This window comes from Chelonia mydas, chromosome 5 (assembly GCF_015237465.2).
Source record: "Chelonia mydas isolate rCheMyd1 chromosome 5, rCheMyd1.pri.v2, whole genome shotgun sequence".
Lineage (NCBI taxonomy): Eukaryota > Metazoa > Chordata > Testudines > Cheloniidae > Chelonia > Chelonia mydas.
The window spans coordinates 96597359-96624902 of record NC_051245.2 but is presented as its reverse complement, the minus strand read 5'-3'; the positions used below and the strand labels follow the sequence as shown (position 1 = coordinate 96624902).

Sequence of the window (27544 nt, the reverse complement as noted above, 5' to 3'; positions counted from 1 at the left end):
AATTGTGATCAAATTACTACTTTTAAGGCTCTATTATATGACCAAGAGATGCTATCATAAGGGCATGAAACACCTTATTAACATCATGAACAAGGTTTTGCACTCAGACGCATAGGACGTATTACTGCTGACTTCATTTGGGGTCCCATACACACAATTGAGGGCAGAATTTTTATTAAAATGCATGTTGTGGTTTGTTCTATCGTGCTGTTAAATGGAAGCAGACTGACGACTTGCAACTGACGACTTTTGCTGTTAACACATATCGGTTTTCACTTTGGTGCTTTAGCTTACCTCTAAAACCTTATTTTATTGTTTTGAGATACTCTGCCAAGAGCATTTTCCATTAAACAACAGTAATCTGAAATCAGACTGCTTGATAAACTTTGTATGTTTGAGTGTTCAGATACAACTGTCTCAATAAGTAAAATGTTAATGCTTGTGTTGGGTGAACGATATGAAAAATCAGCAGCAAGAACAGTAAGAAGAACATGGTAGCAATTTGGGAGGGGGGATAACAATTAATGGAAGTAATGGAAATCTTGCAGAGAACAGTGAAAATATAATATCACTCCTGCTCTGCTTTGAGCATCTCAGCTCATTATTCTTACTGTTCCATGACATCATTTAATTTAGTGAGACAATATATTGATGACAAATGTGGTAAAAAAATAAATATATACTATTCCACTTAATTACATTCATCCTGAGCTTGGCTCAACTGTACCACAATAACAATGCCTGTTTAGTACAGGAAACCACCTGACAATTTTATTTTTTTTTACATAAATTCTTCCTTCATTTACATTGCAATACAAAAAGCAGTTCTTTTTCCTTTCCCATCTTGAAAATATAAACATTTTGTGGCACTAGAATTCAATACAAAAAGAGACAGGTGAACTATATGATTGTTGTCTTGTTTATCTTTACAATGATCAGTTGCAGAAATGGGGGAGCTTTAGGATTTGCTTACAGCTCGTTTCTATAGACTACAATGATGCTCTTCCTCAGTCATTGCAATGATGGAACTGATGTAAATAGAAATCAGTTTATAGTGTCTCATTTGTATGCTTTTCTTTTTGCCAATTTAGCCCTGTGTCTTAGAAACTTATGAATAATTACGAGAAATCCTAGGATATCTTCTAGTAAAAGGCAGATCTCTGAACCTACTCAAGGCTTTGTGAGGGTGTGTTTTTCTTTTCTTTTCTTTTTTTCTTTTTTTCTTTTTTTTAAATTAAAGCCTTTGTAAAGCTTTCCTCCCTCCCTCTTTCCTTAAGTGCAAATGTCAACTCGGTCAGGATCCAGTAACTCAGTGTGCGAAAATGAGATTAACAAAGTGCTAACCTGACCAGTGACAGACTCTGACTTTTAGTTGACATATCATATTTTATTCTGTTAAGGAAAATGGACTGGAGAGCAGATGACTCTTAGACCTCCTGTTATGCATGTCTAGCTGTGCTTGCTTTCAAAGCTAGGGAAGGCACCTGTTCTAGACAGTCTTCTCATAGACAAGTTGTCTCCTCTACTCTCCGGCCTGGATGACTTACTCCTCTGGAATGGATTTCGTGGGCCCGTTGTGTTACGCTGTCTATCAAGTTTATCACTGATAGAATAGCTTTTCCTTGTGTGTGCATACAACATGCTGGACTCATCTGCTGAGTAACTGTTGGCCCTCTCTATTTTTGGAAGTGGTATGTTGTTGGACAGTGTTCTTGCTGTGCTGCTCTCTTGCGGAGATAAGGAAGCTCCCTTTTTGTCTTTGACCTCAATATCCTCATTATCAGAGCTTGGGTGACTTAGCTCTGCTTCTCTCTCTGGGTGGCAGCATCCCAAGTCCTCCACTTTGTCTCCATGATTTCCAAGAAAACTGGATCTTTCTGCAATATTCTGGGGAGCGCTGACACACCTGGTGTCTATGCAGTCTGTAATACTTGTGTACTCCGCTGTTTTGACTGGCACCCCAAGGCTGCTGAAATAGCTCCGAGAAGGAGAGAACATAAAACTGTGAGACTTCACAATTGGGGTTTCCTCCAGAATAAATGGGGTAGTAGCCAGATAGCGACTGCTTTTAGATCGCTCTAAGGTCTGATACAAAGGAGGGTCTGACTCCCAGAGGTTTTGGCTGTCTATGATATGTGAATAGTCTGAAGAAAACACTCTTGTTTCCATTGTAGAGGTTTCCTCACAATCAATACTCCTGCCGGAAATTCTGTCACTGGGAGTACTGCTAATATACGCACTGTTTGCTAGAACAGAAGAGGCTATTTGAGCTTGCAGAGATGGGTCTCCGGTACCAAGTATATTAATTGAACCATCGAGAGGTTCTATACCAGAATGCAATTCATCCATGGCAGAAACATAAATATCTATGCAAGACGAAGGCCTTCTGGAGTCTGGGGCAATTGACAAAGTGCTTGTAGGGGCTAATGGTACTTTTGCTTCTTTTGATACAGAGTGTGAGCTACTTGCTCGATGCAGGCTCACAGACTTTTCTTTAAAAATATTTTCCAACCTTTCTAACCCACATTTGTCTTTCATATTCACTGCATAGAAAGAGTGGCTTCGCAGGCGGGGCGTGATGGTAGGAGAGGTTGGGGACATTGACTCCTCTCCTGCAGGATCTATACTCTCTTGAAGCTTGTAAGTGTTCCCTTCCTGGCTATTGAAGCTGCTCTGTCTCACAATGTAGGCTGCATCTGTGCAGTCTGAGGAGGTTCTAGATCGTATCTTAGTCGTTTCCCCTCTCTCTATACCAGTCAGCTTGTCTAAGGCTGCAGCCATTCGTCCTATCACGTCCTCCAGCTGAGCAAGCCTGACGTCTACAGTCTGAAGTGAAGCCTTCATACAATGTTCTCGTTCATTCACTTCCTCTAGGCGCATGGCCATGTTCTCTACCCTTCAAAAGAAGAATGCATGGGTTATATGCAGGGGACTGATTACTGGTGTTCATTTATTAACGTGCCAAAGTGTATGGGAACAAATAGGGCTTAAAAAGTCCAGGCCAAATCCTCTGTTTTATTCTAATTTTTATATCACCCCATCTGCTGCAAAGCAGTTAAGGATGGATTAAGTGGCCAAAATGATTCCCCTTTTCTAGGAAACTGCAGTAGTGGTGTAGAACCAGAATAATCAGTTCTATGCTACCCACTTGTAGGCCTTGATGTAGGTTGTGTTGGCAGGAGGAAGGGGGTGGTGCTCTGCTCTGGCAATCCCCAGCTGCCAGAACTGCTGCTTTGGGTGCTGTTGCAGATGGGTAAAAGTTAGGGCAGCGATGAGGTTGCTATAAATTGTGCCACAGGCCAAAGCGGGATATGGCTGGCTCCAGGATTAAGGGGGTGTGTGTGAAAGTGGAATATAACCAACTTTAGCCCCTGTCCCTCCTTGGGTTTTCTCTAAGTAAAGCTTATACAGATCTAAGGATCTAGTCTAATTGCTTTGCAGTTTATTTTTAGCTGATGTGATAAAACAATTGTTTTATCAGTTACCTTTAAATACTTTAGTAGATTCAATAAAATAGACCCATAGAAATTAGAGGTGGAAAATACTGCATAAATGGGGTCTGGATTGCACCCCAGTTTAATGGGCATGCAGAGTGGACAAAATTTTAATTTCAGAAGTCTTATCTGAAAGAACAACACACAGCAAACTGTTTAGTACTACACCTCTACCCCTATATAACGCGGTCCTCAGGAGCCAAAAAATCTTACCGCATTATAGGTGAAACCGCGTTATATCGAACTTGCTTTGGCCTCGAGCATTTCCGTTATTAATAGTCACTTCCCGCCCCCTGACTGACCCCTCAGAATCCCCGACCCTTCCAACCCACCCCGCTCCTTGTCCCCTGACCACTCCCTCCAGAGACCCCCCCCCACCCTAATCATCCCCAGGACCCCACCCCCTAGCCAACACCCTGTCTCCTGACTGCCCCGACCCCTATCCACACCCCCGCCCCCTGACAGGCCCCCTGGGACGCTCACACCCTATCCAATGCCCCCGTTTCTCGTCCCGACCGCCCTGCCCTCAGAACCTCTGAACCATCCAACCTGCCCTGCTCCCTGTCCCCTGACCGCCCCCCCCGAGACCCTCTGCCCCTTATCCAACCCCTCGGCCCCAGCCCGGCACCCTTAACACGCCGCTCAGAGCAGTGTGTTGGAGCCAGACACGCTGATCCATCGGCGCGCGCAGCCCTGCCCCCCAGAGCGCTGCTTTACCACGTTATATCCGAATTCGTGTTATATCGGGTCACGTTATATCGGGGTAGAGGTGTATATGTATCAGACTTGGAAAGACGAATGGCTAAATAAACACTGCTGAGATTTGAAGCTGTGGTTTGGAGGAACGTCACTCTTCCCAAGTTGTTTTTTGACCACTAAACCACCCCTTCTAGTCAAAGGAAACAAAAATGTTTGGGGCAAAAGGCCTATCCCACTTCAAGCACAAGATATAATCCCATAATAGAGAATATTCAAGCTACCAATTCCTACTGGAATCAATTTTGCCATATAATTTAACAATTTAACAAAAAGTTCTGTTTTTAAAATGCAAATTTTATATACTTCTTAGCCAATGACTGAATGCACTAGCACACATTCAACCTGTAAAATAACTCTTCTATGATGACATATCTAACTTTAAAATTTAGGGATAAAGAAGATACTGAACAAGGAGAAATTCTGATCCCATTGAGCTCATGGGGAATTTTGCCATTGATTTTAATGGTGGGCTCTGGAATGAAGCATGCAATTAGTCAGTTTGTAGACAGCCAGTGTATAGTAAGGCAGGGTGATTTGTGCCTCTTTGTTTTAGGGAGCAGCCTGTTTTTTTTCTCTCTGTTTGTTTAGATTCTTGTGCGTTATTGTTCTGAATTCTAGGAAATAAAGTAGTGTTACGTTGCAGCCTTCCAGCAAGACTATTTATGTTTTTATCTAATTTCTCTGTGTGTATGCTGTTGCATAACAGTAGGGACCATGTCTGAATACGTATTTGTGCACCAGTCAATACATTCTAGTTCCAATCTTGATTGGAGTCTTTGGATGCTACAGTCAGAGACAATGCGTGTGGAGGGGAGCACATGCCCTCCCCCCCAGATTTCTGCTTTCTATTTAGCTAACTGCCTGGAGTCACTGGCTCAAGGCACCTGGCATTGCTGCTTACCTCCCCAAATGTTCCTCTGCTCCCCCTACGGGGTGGCGCACACCACAGGTTTAAAATGTCTATTTTAGATCCAGCGGCAAGGCGTGGGGTGGTCACATATTGCCCTGGTACCTTTAAATTGTGCCCTCCCCATCAACAGTCATGCGGGGCCTCTGGTTACAGTAATAATTTTAAATATTTTGAGAGGAAAGATAGCCCAGTAGTTAAGGATCCAGCTTGGGATGTGGGACACCATGGGTCAAGTGCCTATGCTTTCTGTGGGACCTTGGGCAAATCATTTAAGGATAGATTTTTAAAAATAATCTTTGGGAGTTAGGTGAAGCTAAACCTAATATCTTAAGCACTATTAAGGTCTGATCCTCATCTTTTTGGAGTCAATGGCAGGTTCTTCCATTGGCTTTAAGACAGGACTTGTCTGTTAATTAGGAAGGAACATTTGCAGGGTGGACTGATATGATGGCTGCATATATTTTAAGCAAAATAATTTAACTTCATGTAACTATATAATGCTATGCTGATTGAAATGAACTGCTGACAGTAGTATATTGTTTATGAAAGAAGGATTCCAAAGAGAATGTGTTGAAACTCTTCTACAATAGAAAGTCCATGTAAAAACATATCAATCCCACCTTGCTCTCCCCCATGGTCTCCAGGAGATTGAACAAGGCTTGCCTTTCTAGTTAATATAATCGGAAGAACCACCTTACAGCTTGTTACTTTTCATTCTCATCTCCTGAAGTGTGTATTATTAACACATAGATATTATTTTGATTAATGCCTTTGAGAGAACCTACTAAGTAGGTAGATAGATACTTTTCTAAGTTATTTGACTGGTGTGCCCCATGAACATTTGGGATTACTAAAATATTGTTTTATGTTTTTTTCCAGGTTCAGTTTTTCATTATAGGATGCTATAACTGGTCAGAGTAGGAAAGATTCTACACACAGACCAAGTTTGAACTCCTTTGTGGGGTGTTTTATTGTAAATCCAAATACTAAATATAAAGCATGTCGGCTCAAACACAAATGCCAGAGGGCTTTCCCTTCAGCCACAGCCTAAGGTAAAGGTGTAAGTTGTCACTTGATTCAGAGAAGCCTGAAGCAAAAGACCAAGGCCCTGGTCCAGCAAACACTTAAGCACATGTATAACTGTAAAATCAACGGGAATACTCACATGATTAAAGTTAAGCATATAAGCAAGTTTTGTAGGATTGGGGCCTAAGTATGGTTGAATTCCACCACAGTATAGGAACTCCCACCCCAATTCTTTTCTCAATTTCTTCTCTCTTCCTAGAGCTTGTTTCCCCTGATTCAAGACTCAGTCCTGCTCTCACATTCCCCCACCAACTCCTCCCAATGCATCTCCTCTTGTAGTATTGTTGAGGAAGTTCATTCATTCATTCCCCATAACTAGCCTGCCTGCACCTATGGCATGTAACTATGGTCCTTTCTCAAGCTAAGCCACAGAACAGACTGTGTAAACCCAAAATGCTCAATAGGATGTTTAAGAAGCAAAGGCATCAATCCTGAATGAGGTGTGCAGCACATGAAGCAATGATACTCAACAGAGTCCGACTGGGGAGCCTGCTTCTGAGCCGTCTGGCCTACGTGCAAGGCAAGACAGCAGCTCTGACTTACATTACTAGCATACAGTCCTGTGGGGATTTGACGCTACTGTAGGACTGGGCATAGCAGAGTTCTGCTGTGCCACTCATATGTCCCCCCCTTCCTTATGCTAGGGGTTGGAGAGGGAGGAGGGGCTTATTCAGGAGGTGGCAGAGCTGCCTTCTTTCGGCTTCTTAGTGGGAGAGAGTTCCCCAACTCAGGGGGAATTCTCCACAGGCCTCTCTAGCTGTTTCACGTCCACTTTATGTCACACAAAGTAGATTTAGTGGACTCAACCTATTATTTTGTGGACCTTGCTTATAATTTAAGTTTTTAATGGATGTAATGCTCTATGTATTCTGCTACAGGATAATGACCAGGTATTGTGATAGAAAAGCGAGAGGGTGTGTAAGCTTCTGTGTCCTGCAACTTATTAACAATTTCTATTGAGATGGCCCTGAGTTATGTAGCTTGGATCTGGAGCGAGTTTTGAACATTCCTCAGTTTGGGGAAAGAGTAGGGGGGTTAGATTTATGTTTCTGGGTCAGAACAGTTGGATAGAGTCTGGGTCCAGATCCAAACTTTTCCTGTGTTCAAGATAGCTGGGAATGGACTGGGACAGATCTGTGGTTCTGGTTCATAAAGTGTCTTTTATCTAAGATACTACAATAACTGGGGCTATATAAGATTCTAAGCACCTCAAATCTTTAATGTATTTATCCCCTGTGAGGAAGAAAATTACTGTCACGTCCATTTTACAGATGGGGAACTGAGGCACAGAAAAGCTAAGTGACTCATGCAAAGTCACAAAAGAAAGTCTGTGGCAGAGCTGAGATGGAACCTGGGTCTTCCATGTTCTGTGTTAGTCCCTAACCACTGGACTATCCTTCCTATTTAATGTACTTTCATAAAAGTGTGTTGTTTGAGAATACAGTTCTCAGCCAGGAATGCAGATGGTTAAGGGGATATACGATATGCTAGTCCTGTCCTTAGCTGGATTTACTTTCAAAGCTGAAATAAAACTAAAATATGTTTCTATGCCAGTATACAGCACATTTTAAACCTGGTTGCATCAGATGTAGTGCTGTGAGGATGCAGCATAGGTGGAAGAGAGTTTCTTCTTGAAATGAACTCACAACCATCACTCTCATTGTCTCTCTAAGAAAAACTTAACCAGAAAGAATTAAAGAGTTTTCATTGGCTCATATGAATTAGTTATTAATAGACTGACTGGATGTTGGCCTGAAATATTTACTGAGACCAATGCCTTAAGTCAATAGACATGATCTGTGATGGCGAACTCGAACTTAACTAAATTGCTCAGATACAGTGGTTATGAGGGCTACATAAACACCCATTTAAACAGAGAGAGGAGAGAGATCTGAGAACTATGTTGGGAATTTGCCAGGAACCTGAGGCTGCACAGAAGTTACATAAAATGGAGTTGATTGCAGTTACCTTCATCTTTAATACAGAGAGAGTGAGTCCGTAATTCTATGGGTGAAATTCTGGTCCCATTGAAGTAAATGGCAAAACTCCCATTCCACTTCACAGGTCCAGACATCCAGTGCTCTTGACCGCTCTAAGTGGGCTACACCTCAGTGCTAAAGTTACAGGTTGCCTTAAAGAACCTAATAGCCACATTGGGCCTCCAGGTTATATTTTGACCACCTGTGTTCTAGGGCTATGATTTGAAAAACTCAGATACAAGAAGAATGCATGGATTTGTTATTTTCTAGCTGAGCTGGTTAAATGTTTTATAGTTTCAAAATCTGGATGAAAATTTGTAGTAAAAAAATTTGAACGTTTTCCAACCCGCTGCAGTTTCTAGGCTGTGAAGAATAATTTAAAAAGTAGCCTCAAGCAGTTCCCTCACCAAGGAGAGGAAGAAAGAGTAGCAATGGTAACAGGAACACATTTAAAGATACATACTATATAGAACAGTTGTGGGCAAACTTTTGTCCTGAGGGCCACATCTGGGTATGGAAATTGTATGGCGGGCCATGAATGCTCACGAAATTGGTGTTGGGGTGCAGGAGGTGGTGAGGGGTTTGGAGTGTAGGAGGGTGCTCTAGGCTGGGACCGCAGGATTCAGAGGGGGCTCTGGCCTGGGGCAGGGAATTTGGACAGGGTGGGGAGGTGAGGGCTCCCGCTGGGGGTGCAGATCTGGGGTGGGGCTGGGGATGAGGACTTTGGGGTGCAGGAGGGTGCTCCGGGCTGGGGCTGAGGGGTTCGGAGGGGGATCAGGGCAGGGGCACAGAGGGCTGGGGCCCAGGAGGAGGTCGGGGGTGCAGGCTCTGGCTTCCCCTTCTTACCTCAAGCAGATCCCGGAAGCAGCAGCATGTCCTGCCTCCAGCTCTGTGTGCTGCCCCCTCCACAGGCACCGCCCTTGAAGCTCCCATTGGCCACAGTTCCCGGCCAATGGGAGCTGCGGGGGTGGCACTTGGGGCAGGGGCAGAATGCGGAGCCCCCGGCTGCCCCTATATGTAGGAGCCAGAGGGGGACATACTGCTGCTTCCAGGAACTGCGTGGAGCTGCGGCATGAGCCTGTGGAGCGGTCCCCGACCCCGCTGCCCAGTGGGAGCTCAAGGGCCGGATTAAATTCACTGGCAGGACGGATGTGGCCCATGGACTGTAGTTTGCCCACCCCTGATATAGAATGAACCAAACCAAACCAAAAATCACCTTTCAGAAGTGACGCGGATTCTTTCATCATTGGAAGAATTAAATCTATCATCCTTTTCTCTAAAATATTCTTCTATGCACTGCTCCTCAAAGTCATGCACTTTTTTTAGTTCGTCTTCGGTTATGAACAGTTCTGTGGGAATTACAGGAGGAATGTGACACTGACAAAGCAGAAATTTATAAGAAACAAAATCCTGATTTTTATTATTGTAGACTGTTGGCGAAACTTTCTCCAAGGCTGTATCTACATCATACACTTGTATGAGAATCAGCAACTAAATTAGCGCACCAGCCATCAATCAGGCAGATAAATATTGTGCACACAAAACTATTGCTGTGAATTTTAGCAGTTGGATGAATATCACTTTGAAAATGTAGTCCTGTCTTTTTACAAAATCATTATTAGGGTTTAATGAACTAGTTAAAACAAAGAAATAAGGCCTGGACCTTAGCCAAATTTGAACCATTTTTTACTTGGGAAAAGTTTGGGTAAGTTCTCCTATTTCTAACATCTCCCAAACAAAGATCCTTAATTGTACTTAAATTCTTAGCATCTCTTCTGGGCCAGGTGCTGTTTTCAAAAGTTTCAGGTCTCAGGGTTCCCTGTTGTCAAGTGAAGGGAAGAAGGGCATGTTTGTATATCGAGCAGTGGTAAGGGAGAGGGGAAAATTTAATACATTCTGCTGGTTTTCTCTAAGGGTGGGAGATACACTGATAAAATTAAATAATTAATTTCAGTTAGTATTTGTGTGCGTATGTAGTTGTTTCTCACTGAAAAGGTTATTGTAGAGCTGAGTTCAGTTTACATGCCCTCCAAACTATAAGGACCACCAAATGAATTTGAAAGTCACGCTTTTTATCTACAGGTGTAAGCTGGTTGAACCTTACTTAGTCCATAGTCTCTCTCATCTTGGTCACTTTCATGTTTCCGCCATCTGCAGCAGAGGTGTTGGAAAATCATAGTCATGTGGCTGAAAACAATCAGAGGTGGTGGCAGGACTGGCCTTTCATGAAATGTCATGATTAATTGATACCTCTGAAATTTCCACACTTGGTTGGATATAGATTTGACTTCAAAAAATGTGTTGCTAAAAGAAAAGAGAGAGGAGAAAAAAGGAAAATAAAGTGAGATTGAAACCATCTTTGGGTATTCCCCCACATGATAATACAGTACCTAGTTAGACAGATTTCACATAGTGTCAAAGCCCATCATAAAAAACAGAACAAGATTCACTGTTATAACCTCAAGAAAGCACAATGACTGTACCAGCAGTTTCAAAGATATGCTGGTTATGAATGACAGAATATTAATACTTCACAGTTGGGCTCATGCAGTTAGGCTCATGAGGTGAGTAAGTGTTGTTATCCACATTTTATGTATGGGTAAAATGAGGCAATGAAGGATTAAGTGAACATGTGCCATAGTTGAGATTAGAACGCAGAACTTCCTTGCTCTGTGTCCCAGTGGATCTCTGTAGGTTGGATACCACAAATTCTAAAGAACTATACAGCCACCACATACCCTGGAGAAAGGGCTGGACCTACACCAAATGGCGCCCAAGGTGAGGAGTGTCTTTTGTAACTCCATTTGTTACTCTTTTGAATACCTTATTTTTTATTGCAATTGTAACCCATTTCATGATTTTGATGCATGGTTTGCATGCATGATTTATCCCTGTCATATAAGAGGATAAATTTGCATGCTAGGATCTATATATCTGTATTTTATTTCATGTCATATATAAACCAATTAAAAAAAATTAATTTCCTCTAAGCTTGTAGAAACTTTAATTTTAAGAATAACTGAAATGTACTAACATCAACACCTGAAACATTTTACTTCAAACATTCTATTTTCTCTTTTGTCGCTAACAACAAAAACAGCCCCCCCCCAAGCCCAACACCCCAAGGCAGTCACCTGCCCCTAAATCCAGCCCTGCCTGGAGACAATCTACTCTGTCACTCCCACCTATAATAAAGCTCCCCTGAAACTGATTCCAAACCCCAGTCTACAGCACAGCAGTCTGCAAAGGCTGCCATGCTGGCCAAATCATCACTGTGACCCAAGGACCTCTGGATGGAGTACAAGGATCCCATGGGTTCATCAAAAGCATGTCATATAAGGCCTGGATCACACTGGTCAGCATAACTGTTGCAAAATGTATGTATGGATGTTGTATAAGGAGTTGTGTGCATATACTTAAAATTATGTTCTTAAGGTCTGTGATTAAGGACTGGTCACCAGAAAGGTGATAAGCAGGTTTTCTTTCAGGTGGTGGTGAGTGCCTCACAACGTAGGGGGCCCCAGGGCCCCAACGTCACAATCATAACTCCCTGAATCCACATGTATCAGTGTTCCACTCACTTAAAAACAGCAATGAGGAGGTTCACCAGAAGAATATTTGCAACCAAGAGGTAGCATGCCATGATGGCAGGAACGATCCATGCTCCTGTCTTGCAGGGGGGCAGCTGGATTATTTTGCCATCCTCTCTGGTTTCATTTTGGCCGCAGGGAGCTGGGAAGAAACAGTATAAACAAACGAATGAGAACGAAACCTAATTTTCAGCACTCCCTACAAAAGCATTTAAATATTTATGAAGAAGGTTATTTTCCCCCCAAAAAATCTTCCAAAGCACAGTGGGATGATGCTTCCCCAAGAGGTTTGATTATATACTTGCCTCATGCTGTGATCCAACACCTGTCAAATTCACTACAGATTATACAAGCTACTGCTCTTGATATTGAATGCTCTTCTGTTAGCAGCATCAAGATTTTCCCTGAGAAATTTCAGGAAGTCTATATGGTTTGAGTGATTTTAGTTGCAGCTGCCTGTCCCTCATTGACCTTTCACACTGCTTCTAAAATAGCGCTATGTACTGGTGGTAATTAGAGGTTTGCATGTGAACTGACTCAAATGCTTATTCCTACGAGCTAACATTTATTTTCTATTGGGAATAAATATTTAGGCTTTTGCTAATTGATAGAAGGGACTGCAAATCAATAGCACAAAGTAATATATGAAATTATTTGGCCATTGCTGTACACAAGAATCTAAGAACCACCATGGTAGTGTTTGTAATGACCCTCTGCTATAAAGGACTTTTGACTGCCTGCCTAGAATAATGCATGAAACAATCAAGTATTTATTGTACCAGGTATAGGAACATGGAGGCAGTGGAGCTGCCCCCAGTTTATTTTCTGAATGATTTAGATTCAAACACACTCTGTACTAGTTTTTTGGAAGTAGGGGGAGGAGGGATAAAATATTATTTTTTAAGTTCTCTGATAATGTTTTGGCCAGACTCCCATTTATAAATGTGAGTTCAGTTCAAAACTCTGGTTGGCATTTTGGTCTCAAGCGATCTATGTACTCTTTCTAACCCATTGCAGCACCCTGACTTATTCAGATCAGCTTTTAATGATGACAATGTCCAAAAATAAGTGTCCAAAATATGATAGCAGCCACATTATTTTGATCCATTTAATACTGTAGTATTTGGTAAGGGTGCAGTTTGAAGATCAGCAGCAAGAGAAATGAAGTGCTGAGTAGCCTTTTGTGAAGATCAGGTTCCTTATTTTCATGACACGCCGGCTGTCTACCTACCAAGGTTGGCTTTGGCAGCCATGTTTTTAAAGGTGCCTTAGCTGTCGGGGAAAAGGCATGTAATGTCAGAGCTCTTTCTTTGTTTTTGGTTCCTTGAGCAACTTAAAGTGGTGAGCCTTGTAACACGTGGTGGTTCCTGTTGCCTGACCCGTTTCATGCTGGCATGTAACTTTCCTATACCTTAAGATTCATCCTGAGTAAGCATCTTTTTGGGTTCTTCAAGGAAACCACTGAAGAAGTGGCTTACATATACCCCTTCAAAGATACAATGGACATTATCGATAGCCTTCCATCATTCCCTCCATTAAGGTGGGATTTTTCAAAATCCCACCCCCCCAGAAGCAAACAGGATGTTAGGAATCATTAAAAAAGAGATAGAGAATATCGTATTGCCCTTATATAAATCCATGGTACGCCCACGTCTTGAATACTGCATACATATGTGGTCCCTTCATCTCAAAAAAGATATACTGGCATTAGAAAAGGGCAACTAAAATTATTAGGGGTTTGGAACGGGTCCCATATGAGGAGAGATTAAAGAGGCTAGGACTTTTCAGCTTGGAAAAGAGGAGACTAAGGGGGGATATGATAGAAGTATATAAAATCATGAGTGGTGTGGAGAAAGTGAATAAGGAAAAGTTTTTTTACTTTTTCCCATAATATAAGAACTAGGGACCACCAAATGAAATTAATGGGTAGCAGGTTTAAAACACATAAAAGGAAGTTCTTCTTCACTCAGTGCACAGTCAACCTGTGGAACTCCTTGCCTGAGGAGGTTGTGAAGGCTAAGACTATAACAGGGTTTAAAAGAGAACTGGATAAATTCATGGAGGTTAAGCCCATTAATGGCTATTAGCCGGGATGGGTAAGGAATGGTGTCCCCAGACTCTGTTTGTCAGAGGGTGGAGATGGATGGCAGGAGAGAGATCACTTGATCATTACCTGTTAGGTTCACTCCCTCTGGAGCACCTGGCATTGGCCACTGTCGGTAGACAGGATACTGGGCTGGATGGACCTTTGGTCTGACCCAGTGTGGCCGTTCTTATGTTCTTAAAAGTACTCAGCATTGGCCTAACATTGCTCCTAGTGAAGTCAACGGAGTTTTAGCACTGACTTCAGTGGGAGCAGAGTTAGGCAAACACTGAGTGCTTCTGAAAATCCCCCCCTAAAATCAACAAATCTGTGACGTACAAATCTAGTTTGATTTCTTTTCAAAATGTTTACTCTGGGCCTGACCCAAAGCCCACTGGAGTCAATTGTGGATGATATTGTGGTGTTAGTCACGTGTATCAAGTAGCACTGAGGCCTTGTTTTTTTGGGGCAGTATGTGAAGATTTTATACTATTAAATCTGTACTTGATGCAGTTGTATGGGAGAGGTCAATGTTTGACGTACTATCCCAGGGCAAAATATACAACCACCACCCACAGAAAAGGCATTACATTGCCAGAAAAAGCAATACCTCATACACCAGTAACACCCTTCTGTAAAGGCTGTGCTGTGCTTGGGGGCATGTGCATATGCTAATGATCATTATTAGTCTTCCCCCCATAGAGGGGGGGAAAAAAACCTCTCTCTCTGGGATGAATTCAAAGAGAAGAATTCTTCAAACAACATGCTATTTACAGATCTTTTCAATTAGCTGCTTATTTAATGTTTCCTTTAGCTTGTCAAACTGTAGTTTCATGTAGGCATCAAGGGCTCTGCCTTGAGACTTGTGGAGGATTTTCTGTGAAGTGCTGATTGATCTCAGCCTCCATTCAACAGCGGTTGAGGGCACTCAGCACTTATCAGGATCAGGAAATAAACAAAGTGCTTTTAAAATTCTGTTGGGTGCGGGGGGGCAGCATTGATTTATGTGCATGCATTGATTTCAAGCTACGATAGTCCGGCAGGATACAAAGCCTAATTCATAACTTGGCCCTATAAAGACTCCAGATCAGTAACAAAATAAACACATATAATCAGTTGCTATAGCACATGAAGGATGCTGAGGAATAGCTGCGCAGGAAGAATAATCTCGCTCTATCACACTGACAGAAATGTCTCAAAAGCGTATTTTGTACCATACATCAGGGAAATCAAAAGCTTAGCCCAAACTCTGGCTACATTTATCCTGTTTTTCTAATTACAAAAAAAAAAAAAAAAGGATTTTCACCTAAAATCCAGCTTTAATTATCGAGACAAAGAGGATTTCTCCAGCCTCCTTTAATATAGACCGCCTCTCTGAGGATTTAGAATGCCATTAATGCAGCCCTGTCAGTTTATGCCGTAGAGTATGATGGACTATTAGACTTAGTATGACAACAGCTCTCCAACCCCTTTCATGCCACAGGAATTACATATACATGGGTGTTTGGTTTTCCCCATACAGGTTTCCAAAGGCTTCCTGCCTATGCCTGTTGTGTTGGAGTCAGCTGTCTTTAAGTGACAACTCAATATTAATTTTGTGTGGCACTCCATGGGCAGCTAACCTGCTATTATCAACCATACCTCTCAACCTTCAGATCTGCCTGAAACAATTAAATTGTGTGACAAATGACCCAAATATGGAACACCTGTGTTTTGTTGCACATCACACCAGTACTGACTGTTTACAATGGTTTAAACTATACAATAGGATTATTTTCATTTCTTTTTAAACAAATGGATTTATTTAGGAAGCAAACAAGAAAAACAGAAATTCTACCATATACAACCATAAGAACCATGCAGATCACCAGCGTAGCCCTCTACCACTTCAACAAGATGCGTCACTGTCAATGTGGGCCAGCTTTGGGGGCAAAGTGACACACAACTATTTGCAAGTCAACAGTAGGATGGTGGGGGATCAGAATTAATTGATTCTGTTCTTGCCCCTGGGAGAGAAGCATGGTTTAGTGGTTGAAGACGGGTTAGCCAAGTACATAGATTTGGTATGTTCATTCTGAAAGGCAACATAGCTTAGCCTTGGGTCGATTGTCGTATAGACCTGAGTTTTATTCCTAGTTCTACTGGGTGTGATCTTGTCCAAATCTCAATTAACTTATTCGTGAGATGGGGAGAATAATACTTGTCTCCCTCTAGGTAGGCTAAGGGAGAGATCTGAGGACATGCTCAATAATAATGGCTATGAAGTGCATAGAAATATGAACAGCAGGCAGTGGAAGAGGTAACCTTAGAACTCATGGTCTCCTAGCTCCCAGTCCAGGGCAGCCTCCCCTAAGCCAAAGGTCATTTTTCCTGTCTCTGATGCATGGACCATCACCTGCTTTGGTGTTGCTATGGAAGAGGGTGTTTTGCTTGAAATGTACCACAAAATCTGCGCTCCTTGAGAAGTCTGTGATCATATACTTACAAATAGCAAGCAAAACACCCCGTGCTTCAATTTGTGGTCTGAAATGTCCAATCTATGTGACAGAGGTGTCTACAGCAACACAATGAGATGTGCAGGTCCAGTGTGAGCATATGCTACAAAAACACACCCTAAGGATAGTGAGAAGCATGGAGGCACAGGTGGAATGATTCCAGTACCACAGAAGTCTCTCATGCTGTGAAACACAGTAATCTGTGACTAGGTGCGCTACACTGCATGACTGTGTTTAAAAGAGATTATATTAAAATAAAATTAACACAATTAGCATTCTCTTTAGAGAATAAATATACATGCTCATACTGGCATAAGAAAACATCAAAGTTCTATTCAGCCATTTAAAAATAGAGTTTGATAAATGCATTTATTTTGTATAATTTAAGGCAGAATTAGATCATGATCACAAACATTTTCAAAACAGAGTTGCAATGTGTGTTTCAGATTGTGTGCTTATGTTTGTGCATGCTATGGCCCTGATTCAGCATAGTACTTAAGTGTTTTGCTGATTCAAGGCCTTTTACTACAACTGCATGTGTATACTAGGTGATTGCACATACACATGACTAGTTGGATACCTAGGTACAAATTAAATGAAGGTAGGACATTGAGCATAGATCTCAGAGCTATGATTTTAACAATTTGGCTCTTCAGGGCCCAGCTCTAATTTCAGTTACACATGTGCAACTTCACTAAATTTTAGGACACTGGATCCTGACATCAGTAGAAACAGTTATTTTTTGCATCCTTTGTTTCTTCTTTCAAAGTCCCCTCCTATGCTTATTTTCCCTTTCCATGTTCACTTTTGCAGCTTCCTGTACAAGCCTTTCCTCTTAGCTCCCCAGCCCTTCCTCTTTCCTGGCCAGCTCATCACATGAGCGCAAACAGCTGTAACCCACATCTCTGAGTGTTTCAGGCCTAAAGCATCTGCAGAATTTAGGCCTAGGGCTATGTTTACTCCAAGGTCTATTTCTCTAATATAATTACACCAGACATGACATGGGCATTGCTAATTTTTAATGTGCATTCGGCTGAGGGCTTGTGAAAGGACAGTTGCAAATCTCCTCCCCCATCTGCCATCCCAAAAGAGAGAGGGAAGGGGACTACTTAGTAGCAAAAACAATTTCTGTATAAGAGCTTTTCTTTTAAAAATGGATAGAGTCTCTACAATTCAAGGTATGTTAGAAAGATCTTCTTAATGGGCACCTATAGTCATGTTTCTCAAGATGAAGACAAAAATATGAATATTAAGTAACGAATAATATTTTTTGTGAAGCTCCAGAAATCTGAAATGTACTTATATCCACATTCTTATGAATAACTAGGTGCTTTTCCCATCTTAATAATACTTCAAATTCCACAGAGCTTTCCATCAAGGATCTTCAAGCATTTTATAACCATTAATTAATTAATTAAACACTAAACAACTTTGTGAGCTAGGTATTTATTATCCTCATTCACCAAATGGAGAAACTGAAGCATAGAGAGGATAAGTGATTTGCCTAAGGCTGCACAGTGATTCAGAGGCAGAGAAAGCCTGAGAGTCCTGATTATCACATCTTTGCTTTAGTCACTAGGGAAAAAAACCTGTCAGGGAACTGCAACAATACCTCATTATTTTAAATGTTTTAAAATTGTTGTTTTAGCATTAATAGATAGTATTGTTCTGATACAGAATCATAGAAATGTAGGGCTGGAAGGGACATTGTCCAGCATCCTGAGATATGGCAGGATCAAGTAAACCATGTTCTTGTATTTTACTTTTTGTCCTGGGTTGTGCTAAAACATTTCCTCCAAATATCTGTTGTGCCTCGCAATGTTGGTGCTTTAGTCACATTTTATACGAAAAGTCTATTTATTCTACACTTGCTCCCTCTAATTCTAGTTCCTTCCTTCTCCGTATATTAAAAACAATAAACATATTTGCAACAAGAGAAGAAAAAACCCCACAGAAGGGTACATAGGCCTTGTAGGAATATCACTCAGTAGGTCTGTTTAGCATATTAACAAAATCTGTCAGTGATGCAGAGTTAATGTACAGTATAGTCACAGAAGAGCAAAGGTGCATTTCATTCCATCTTGTACAAAATTGCTGTTAGTTCTAATTCTAGAATAAGGGTGATGGCCCCGTATGAGAAAGTTCCATAGAAATGTACAAAGGCTGAAACTTAAAAGGTTCTACAGAAATATAATAAGTTTCAATGCAAATTATTATAAAAATCTACAGGCCTTGAATTCTCATTCATATTGGGCACCTTTATTCTGCTCTGGCAGTGTTAAGTGGCTTTCAAGTGGATGTAGATGCAATTTATACTCACTTTAAGGCCCCGCTTGGCAACCAGAATGGTGTAAAGTGTCAATGTGAACTGGGTCCATAGAATTTAACAGAAAACTATACCCTTTCTATAATTTGTTTTAACCATCCTATAGAATTCTATATTCTTCTAGTCATCTTGCTCCAATAAGAACAATAGTGTAGCAGTTGGCATTCCTGAACAGTGAGAATGCCTTTCCCCAATTAGACTAAGTCCTTGCTCACTCTCTTCCCACCTTGTTGCCATAGCTGTGGCAGACCACCAACCAATACCAATGCCCAATACCAGACTTCCTTTAACCCCTGGTTGGAGATTTGAGATCAGAATTCTCTCTCTCCACTAGAGAATTCTATATAAAGGATATAATTTTTTGTTACATTCTCTAAGGTGATTCAAAAACCTGTAAAGACTTGTTAGGTATGACTCTCCTCGTGCATATACTGACCATACACTGAAGTAACCCCACTCTAATTACTGGCATTACTCAAGTGTTAATGAGAGGAGAATCAGGTTCCATTACTGTCTATTACAATTCTATGGGATTTTTCCATAAGGGGATGTAGGGAGCAGAAAGAATCCAGATTGATTTTTAGTTCTCAGCTTGCTTTTGAAATGCTGTCAGTTGGAAAGAAAATCTTGTTTTGATCTATACACTAAGCAAATTTTACATAGAAGACAATGAGCCAACATACAGGGGTTGCCATTAAAAAGTCAATATCTGTCAACAGCAATCACAGTGATTCCATATTCTAAGTCCAGGAAGAATGTTGTGTTGGATTTTAATGGTGACTGCTGTCCATCAAGATGTCATTTTACAGTTACTATCTGACCACATATAAGAGTACCTACCAAACTCACCCTTTGTTTATAGAACAGGCACACTATAGACAACAGCATCACAAGCTTTCCTTTGATGTTGTCTCTGCACCCCACCCCCTTGTTTTTTTCTGGAGGGATGGATTCTAGGGGTGAAAAGACGATTCATTCTTTGTGGCAATTCAGTCTGTGGGTTCTCTGCTCAGATTTCCAACAAGGGTACCAATTAGTGCAAATTGCCGTGGTAGATTTTATGATGAGGACACTTGAAAGGCACTGAAACGACTAATCAGCAGTTGATTGGGAGTCACTATCAATCAATGCCAGTCTGAGCTGGATTAGAAATGGCAACCTAAAAGTGAAATTCTATTATCAATTCCCTGTCTCATCGAGCCTGTCCTTCTGCAATAAACAAGATTGTGTCTATCTGAGAGAAACTGCTTTTTAGTTTCAATTTTAGTTTATCTTTTTATTTAACTTGTTTTAAAATTTGAACATGTTTTAAACATAATCTTAGAAGTTTTGCTCTATTTCTTTTCCTTTATGATTAGGGCCCTACCAAATTCACGGCCATGAAAAATGCGTCACGGACCATGAAATCTGGTTTTTTATGTGCTTTTACCCTAGACTATACAGATTTCATGGGGGAGACCAGAGTTTCTCAGACTGGGGCTCCTGACCCAAAAGGAAGTTGCGGGAGGGGTCACAAGGCTATTGTTGGGGGGGTCGCAGTTTTGCCACCCTTACTGCTACCCTGCCTTCAGAACTGGGCAGCTGGAGAGCGGCAGCTGTTGGCCCGGCACCCAGCTCAGAAGGTGGTGCCCTGCCAGCAGCAGCGCAGAAATAAGGGTAGCAATACCATACCATGCCATCCTTACTTCTCTGCTGCTGCTGGCGGTGGCTCTGCCTTCCGAGCTGGGCTCCCAGCCACCAGCTGCTGCTCTCCAGCTGCTCAGCCACCAGCAGCAGTGCAGAGGTAAGGGTAGCAGCACCGCCACGCCCCTTACAATAATGTTGCAACTTCACCCCCTAACTTCTTTTTGGGTCAGGACCCCTACAATTACAATACCATGAAATTTCAGATTTAAATAGCGGAAATTATGAAATTTATGATTTAAAAACTTCTATGACCATGAAATTGACCAAAATGGACTGTAAATTTAGTAGGGCCCCTATTTATGATTGATTGCTAGCCAATAATCTATATGAGTGTAGTATTTATATACTGCATATGTAATAGCGATTACCACTGGGTTATATATTAACTCCCAGAAGTGAGGATATAACTGTCCCCACTTTTGAGTAGCTAGTGAGATTCAATGTCCACAGTGCATTGTTGAGCATCTATAAACATTTCAACTCAGAGAATTTTTTTTCACATGAAGTGAATGCAGGCATTTATTGATATATATAAACACATACAGTCCATGCAGTAAATTGGAAAAATATGACTACTTAGTGTTTTAAGAGTGTAGTATTTTGAGATAAAATTAAAAATAAGAGATCTACTGGATGGACAGGCTGCCAGTTGATGAGGTGGATCTGGCCAGCCTTACAACATGCTTCACAAATCCACAGAAAGAGATAAAAGAAAAAATTTTTTTTAGAGTAACATACACTTTTTGTACATTTCTCAAATAGACATGAGTAATCTCGAGAATGCAGCTCCATTGTGTAACATGTCAGAGATCAGCACTCTGGCAGAATCCGGAATTCATGGCCAAAATACAAATATTAAAAAAAATATTATAATAATCTGAGCAAGCCTTTCAATGTAATACGAAGAGGAAAGTAAAACCACAGGTCGTGAAATCTGATTACATTTGAGAGGTGGCACAACAGCTTTTAGGGCAAGCTTTGAATCACATTTGAGAAAGTACAGTCACTCTAAATAGAATACAGTGGCTGATTTAGCTTAGAACAGTGTGGAGAATATGTAGCAGTAAATTTCCAAACAGTGAAAAAAGAACAGTATCAAAAAAATAACACAATTGTGTGTCAGTTAATCAGTGCATTCTTCACTCTATTCCATGTATATATTTTGTGATGTACTGAAAAACACTGAAAGAGTGTGGCAGACTCTAATACCCTGCACAGTCTCAGTCTCTTTCTCTCTCTCACAGAGAAAGAAGTAGGGGCTGCTCTTAGAGTTTCTAAGAAGGACTTCATCTGTTAAAACCCCTAATTTCCACAGCAGAGGGACAAAACAACTCCTTTTATACCTGGTTGGAGTTAAGATAATGCACCTGCCTTCATGACTCAGTAATTACCCTGCACTTTTATGCAAGGTTTAAGCACTGGACATCAGGATGATTCACTAGATTAGCCCTGGATCCCTATGCAAGGACAAAGAGTCTGCCAGCCTGTTACAGATACCCAACAGCCATACTCCACTCATGTTAAAATAATCTCTCTCCGATTGCAGGTTCTAAACTACAATCAGCACTTCATTAAAAAAAAATCCTTTTATCCAGCCAGATTGCCGCACTTGTTGCACTATTCTAGTTTCTTAGTACAACATCAATAAATGGCCACTTGTAGTGGGACAGATAGAATTCCATTTGTAAAGGTGAGCCACAGTTTAAAGGGATAATATCAGCCCCCAATTATTATACCATTGGAACTAAAATGGATTTCTGCAGGAAAAAAAAGATGGAACCAAGTGGAAAGGTAAATACAGGGAGAAATTCTCTGGGTTTCAGGCTATTTATTTGCTTGAATGCCATGTTGCCTTTGAGAACATAATGGAGGGGTAACCATAAAAGGAGACTATTTGCATTTGGCATAGAGTTCCATGGACATGATGGAGAAGGAATGTAAATAGGGCTCTCTGAGTCACCTTTCATGGAGCACACAGTCTACATCTAAAGGGCATTAAAGGGGATGAATGGTGATGCAGATATGTTTATTATTTCCGGATCTAAACAATCTAGGGAAAGTCAAAACACCATTGTAAATTCTTCAGTGTTGAATGAGCACAAGATATATCATGGGAGCACACTCCTTCCTTAAGGCTGTACCTAGTATTTAAATTGATATATTTATATAGATTCAATAGGCTCTCTCTACTATTAGTAGAGATACTGTATTAATTTGTAAGTGCTTCCAAGACCTATGCACATTTAAGCAGAAAAGGAGGAGTTGAGCGTCTCTAGCATGTCAGTGTTTGTTAAAAAGATGGTTCTTAGCTTTTTCCATTCCTCACACTGCATCACTTCACATGATCACTTATCTCCTTTGCCATACTACGCCTGGTGGCACCAGGAGGTTTAATTTAAATAGAAAACTGGCATTTTCCAGATTGCCAGCCAAAAAAATCCTTAGGAGAAAGTATCAGAAATGGTGGCTTCCATTCTATTTGCACTGAACTGAGAACACACTCACCTCTCAATAAATGAAACAAAATTTTAGTAATATATCCACCATCCACAAATGGTCACATCACATGATTTAACGTAAGGGTGATAGCGGTGAACAGGTCCCATTGAAAGCAAAACTCAATGGATCAAATCCTCAGCTAGTGTAAGTCAGTGTAACTCCATTCAGTTCAGTACAGCTATGCCGACTTTTACCAGCTGAAGAGCTCTCTCAGTATTTTCAGACTGGCTTCTCAATACCAAGTTGAGCAAAACTGGTGCATTCATTCCAAAATCAAACCAATGGATGGAAAAGGAGTGGAGTGCTGTGTCCTACATATACCAATGAACTCTTCATGGATACCTAGATTTTCTTCACCCCAACACCCTTAAGCATTTAAAAAGAATCAGTCACTTATAAAAGTTATGTGTGTGTGTGTGTGTATATATATATATATATATATATATATAAATATATATATATAAATAAAAGATAAAATTTAGCAGTACAGAAATTGGTACCCTGAAATTGGTATTAGCAGCTACTAGTAATAGCTTGTCTGTGAATATCTTCTTCAATGAACGAGTCCCCTATCTCAAGCCATTTATTGAGAACATACAAATGATCTTGTAAGACATCATCTGATCAAAATTGGATACCTGACTTTGGAGTATGAGAATCATAAACACGCTTACGGTCTATCTGGTCTGCAAACACTTCCCCATAGATCATCCAATAGGGCATGTAAAAAATGTTCTTTGCCAGCTTCCATGAAGGCTCTTCATTGGGGAAAAGAATTGCCTGCCTTGCAACGCCAAAGCTCATCAGAACCACCAACATAATGATGACAAAATACATCATGTCTATCATCTAAAGGGCGCAGGAGGGAGAAACAGAGATAAAGGAAACAAATTAGAGAAAATTATTTGGGTATTATGTTTCAACCTTGATATAATGAAAAAACTGTAAAGTTTAAGGATGCAATTTTGCACATATGGGCTGGAGTTTTCAAAGGTGGTGAGTGGGGACGTTGCGTGCTTGGTTTGGCCGAGTTCATTTTCAGTGGGATTTTCAAAGCTTGTTATGAGTGTGTTTGCAGGTTTGAAATTACAAGCTACCGTTTGGCTACATGGGCTGCCTGCAACTACTACAAGTTCACTGATGTCTGCTCAGCCCAGTTTGGGCCATGCTTGCAAGATGAAGCACCACTCTTATGCTACAGGTGGCGTCTACAAAAACGAGGGGCAGCCATGGGCACAGTCATCTATTTAGCTAGCAGCAGGCATTGTCCCAGGGGAAAGGAAGTGAGGCTGCAGCTACCGTAAGGATTCAACCTCTCTTGGTCACACAGCAGTAGTGAGTGGCAGAACAGCTCATTATTGCAACATAATGGACAGGCACAGTGGTGACCAGTGAGACAGGAAGTCTGTGACACTGGAAGGACTAGAGACCAGCATGTTTGGAGGAGACCAACTGAGGTCAGAGGACTCAGGGGAGTGTGAATTTTCAAAAGATAACATGCAAATATCATAGGGGCTCAGCCCTATACATCTCCCCTCTGCAGTGTCTCATTAGCATATGCAAATCGCTCATTACTACATGATTATAATATCTGCGCATTCAGGGAAATGCTTAGGAAAAAGGGATATCCTCAGTGCCCCAAAACCCACATATCAGGCCCAGGAGGTACTGGATAGGATCTTAGGCATGAGGTTGGGGACAGATGTTGCACTGGCAGTAGGGATGAGAACCCCAAGAAAGGATATTAAAGGAAGAGTAACCCTTGCAAATGCCTAGAATATCTATCATAGGTGCTATGTAAACTGAAAAAATAAATAAATATAATAAATTAACTAACAACATATTGTGGTATGAAAAATATGGGGAAACTGCTGCAGAGAGAAAACACATGGAGACCAAGCTGGAGCATGCTATCCCTTGTCCCCTCCAACTCAAGCACTGATTTCAGGCAGATGTACCAAAATGTCAGGGAAGTAACCAAATAATGTTGACAATTATCTCTGATGTTACTATAAGAGAACCTTTTAACCTTCTGATATATTGTTTACCAGCAATCATGATGTTTGGGGCTCTTGTTGCTAGAAATAAGAGTTCAATTGTTTTTGTCTCATCCACAAGCAAGATGATATCTCATCTGTAGGCTCAGCCCTCTCAATCTGCGTGATCTAAAACTCAAAGAAGTTGATAGGAGTCTTTCTTTTGATTTTACTGGGGATTGGATTAGGGTGTGTTTGCCTGATGTGCCAAATTACAATTGCTAGTTTAACTTGATTGTTCACTCATAGTAACTGTTTAATCGTCTAGCTGAAAAAGCTCAGTTAGCTGACAAAACGTGAATTGTTCCTGTATCAATATATTTATTTAATAGATTTATAAATATATAAAAGTTTAGCCCCGCAGCAATTTCTAACTTGCTAACAAATGAAATACAGTTTGGATGTTAGTGTGTGTATGGAAAAGTGTCTGATACACCTCTTAATCTCGTGACACCATGTCAGAGACATTTTATCCTACCTGCAAATGAAAAGTACATAATTATATCATAATATAAAAATCAAAGAGCTAGATTTTAATGTGCACATTCAGTCACTGAAATAAGAAGGTAACGGCAAATCCAGACATTTCAAAGGCACCATCCTCTTTGTTTTATACCTCTAGTGCCCCCTTCCATTCCTGATTTAATTTCAGCCTGCACAGATTTATGCACTGTTTTTAATGAATCTAGTGGCAACACATCACCATTTATCCTATGGCAGCACCTAAAGGCCCCAGTGGTGATTGGTGCCTTACTCTGACGCATTAAAATTAATGAAATACTTGAGGGAGTAAGGTCAAAGACTTGTCCCTTGTCTGAAGAGTCTAAAACCTTGCTTATGATTTAAAATTCCACATAAATATAAATAGGATGATGGTACAGCTTATACGACGTATAGGCCTTTTGGAAAATACAGTAGCTGTGATTAGGCTTGCTTGGTAGAGACATGTTTAATCACGTAGATCCCTCACATGCTTTGCTGTACTTCCCAAGCACATGAAATGAAAGAGGAGATTAGATAGAACCTAGAGAACGAAAATGAAATGTGATTTAAATAAAAATGTAGTCAGTGAACCAAATACAGCCTGGAGCAAGCAACTGCACGTAAGTAAATGCGTGATATAAATGGGGCTGTCAGTTACACACTGGGTATAAGGTGGCCAGAAAATGGGTGAGAGTGGCAAATTTGTGCAACTCACACCAATTGGGCGTTCATTGTATGGGCAAAATGGTCAAAAATGCTGAGTGCATGGAAACAGGGATAAAGTATAAAAATCAAATACCAGAAGGGCATAAGATAAACCAGTCCCCCGACTTTAACTTAATGCCTTCCCCAGTGCTCCAAGGGCTAAGTGGGCACAACTCCCAATGCCTGCAATGGGTGTTGAATCCATTTATGGCAGGGATGAATTTGGCCTCACAGAATACCAAAGCAGTGGGAGGTTACACTCCTTGTGCACATGCAGGGATATCACAGAGGTGCAAATTACATTATTTTGCTACATACACCCATTTGCAGGCCCTGCTACCCCCAAGGTGCAACATACGTCACCATTCATGTCACTGCTGAATTGGACTCAGTGACCTTAATGTCAATTCATCATAATGCTGACTGCCACTGCCTCAGCTAGTAGGGGTCTGGCAATTTGTCCAGTAGCAAATTGGTCTCCAAGTTGCCTTTGATGAGCAGATGGGTAAAAAAATGTGGCTGTGTATGGTACCAGTGACAAACAGAGGAATACATGGCTGTTTTGACATTCTTTTGTAGTTTCATATGAGACAGGCAGTTTGAGCTGCAATGCCAGTATAGATCATCACAAGGAGGGATTACAGTCTGGGACAAACTAGAATGAGGTGGGCAGGAGCTATTGCAATGGTTTCTGTCTGATCTTTTCCTCTCTGTCTGGAAGCCTGTTTTCTCCTTTCAGTAATCTGCAGCAGCAGTTGCTGATATCTTGAGCGTTTTCTATTTGGACTTTGCCGTTCTGGGAGGTGTCTCTATTCACTGTCCTGTAATCACGGTTCCCTTGGCTCCCTTGAAGGATTCCATAGACTCTCTAAGGCCTTTCTGCAGGAAAAACTACTTTTCAACAGTTTTTGTTGTGGTCTCTCTTTTTTCCTTAAAATGGGCCTTTCCCTTTGATTCTTTGCTATCAGTTCAGCCCCTAACAAGCTAACACACTAAAGAGAGGGTGAATTGGTTATTTTGGTGACTCTGGGAGGAAGAGCGCCAGTATTTTGCACTGGTGTATCCTAAGTCTAGGGGTCTCTGGCACTCATTGCCTTGAAGTACAGGGTTCTACATGCTTCCCCTAATCTAAGGCCCAGGAGTGAGTCTAACTCTTAGCTGCACAGAGGAGAGGGCAGGTATTGTCCCCGTCCCCACTGGTACAAGGGGAGATGGACGTTATACTGTAGTTTACAGACTGGGTCTGCTGCTGAAAGTATAAAGTGTTCTCCGTGGCAGATTCAATAGGCAAAAGACTACTTCTGAACCATAATGTGGATGTTATTAGGTTTACTGAGTATTGCCCTCAGATTAATCAGGCAATATTAATATTTGTGTTATTTGGTAAATTTAATATTCAATTGACCCATCTCT

At 41.2% G+C, this 27544-nt stretch overlaps 1 protein-coding gene across 6 annotated transcripts in view; it reads right to left on the bottom strand.

The window, feature by feature from the left end:
- Positions 1–1192: 1192 nt before the first annotated feature.
- TRPM3 (transient receptor potential cation channel subfamily M member 3) overlaps positions 1193–27544 on the bottom strand; it is a 592300-nt gene continuing 565948 nt past the window's right edge. For all 6 annotated transcript variants that reach the window (XM_037903066.2, XM_043547000.1, XM_043546999.1 and 3 more), the window contains 5 exons: positions 23582–23756; positions 11810–11960; positions 10333–10532; positions 9445–9577; positions 1193–2896 (listed from right to left, as the gene is read on the bottom strand). In XM_037903066.2, coding sequence (XP_037758994.2) covers positions 1450–2896; positions 9445–9577; positions 10333–10532; positions 11810–11960; positions 23582–23756 — 2106 coding nt within the window. In that variant the 3' untranslated portion in view covers positions 1193–1449. The remainder of the gene's footprint in view (positions 2897–9444; positions 9578–10332; positions 10533–11809; positions 11961–23581; positions 23757–27544) is intronic.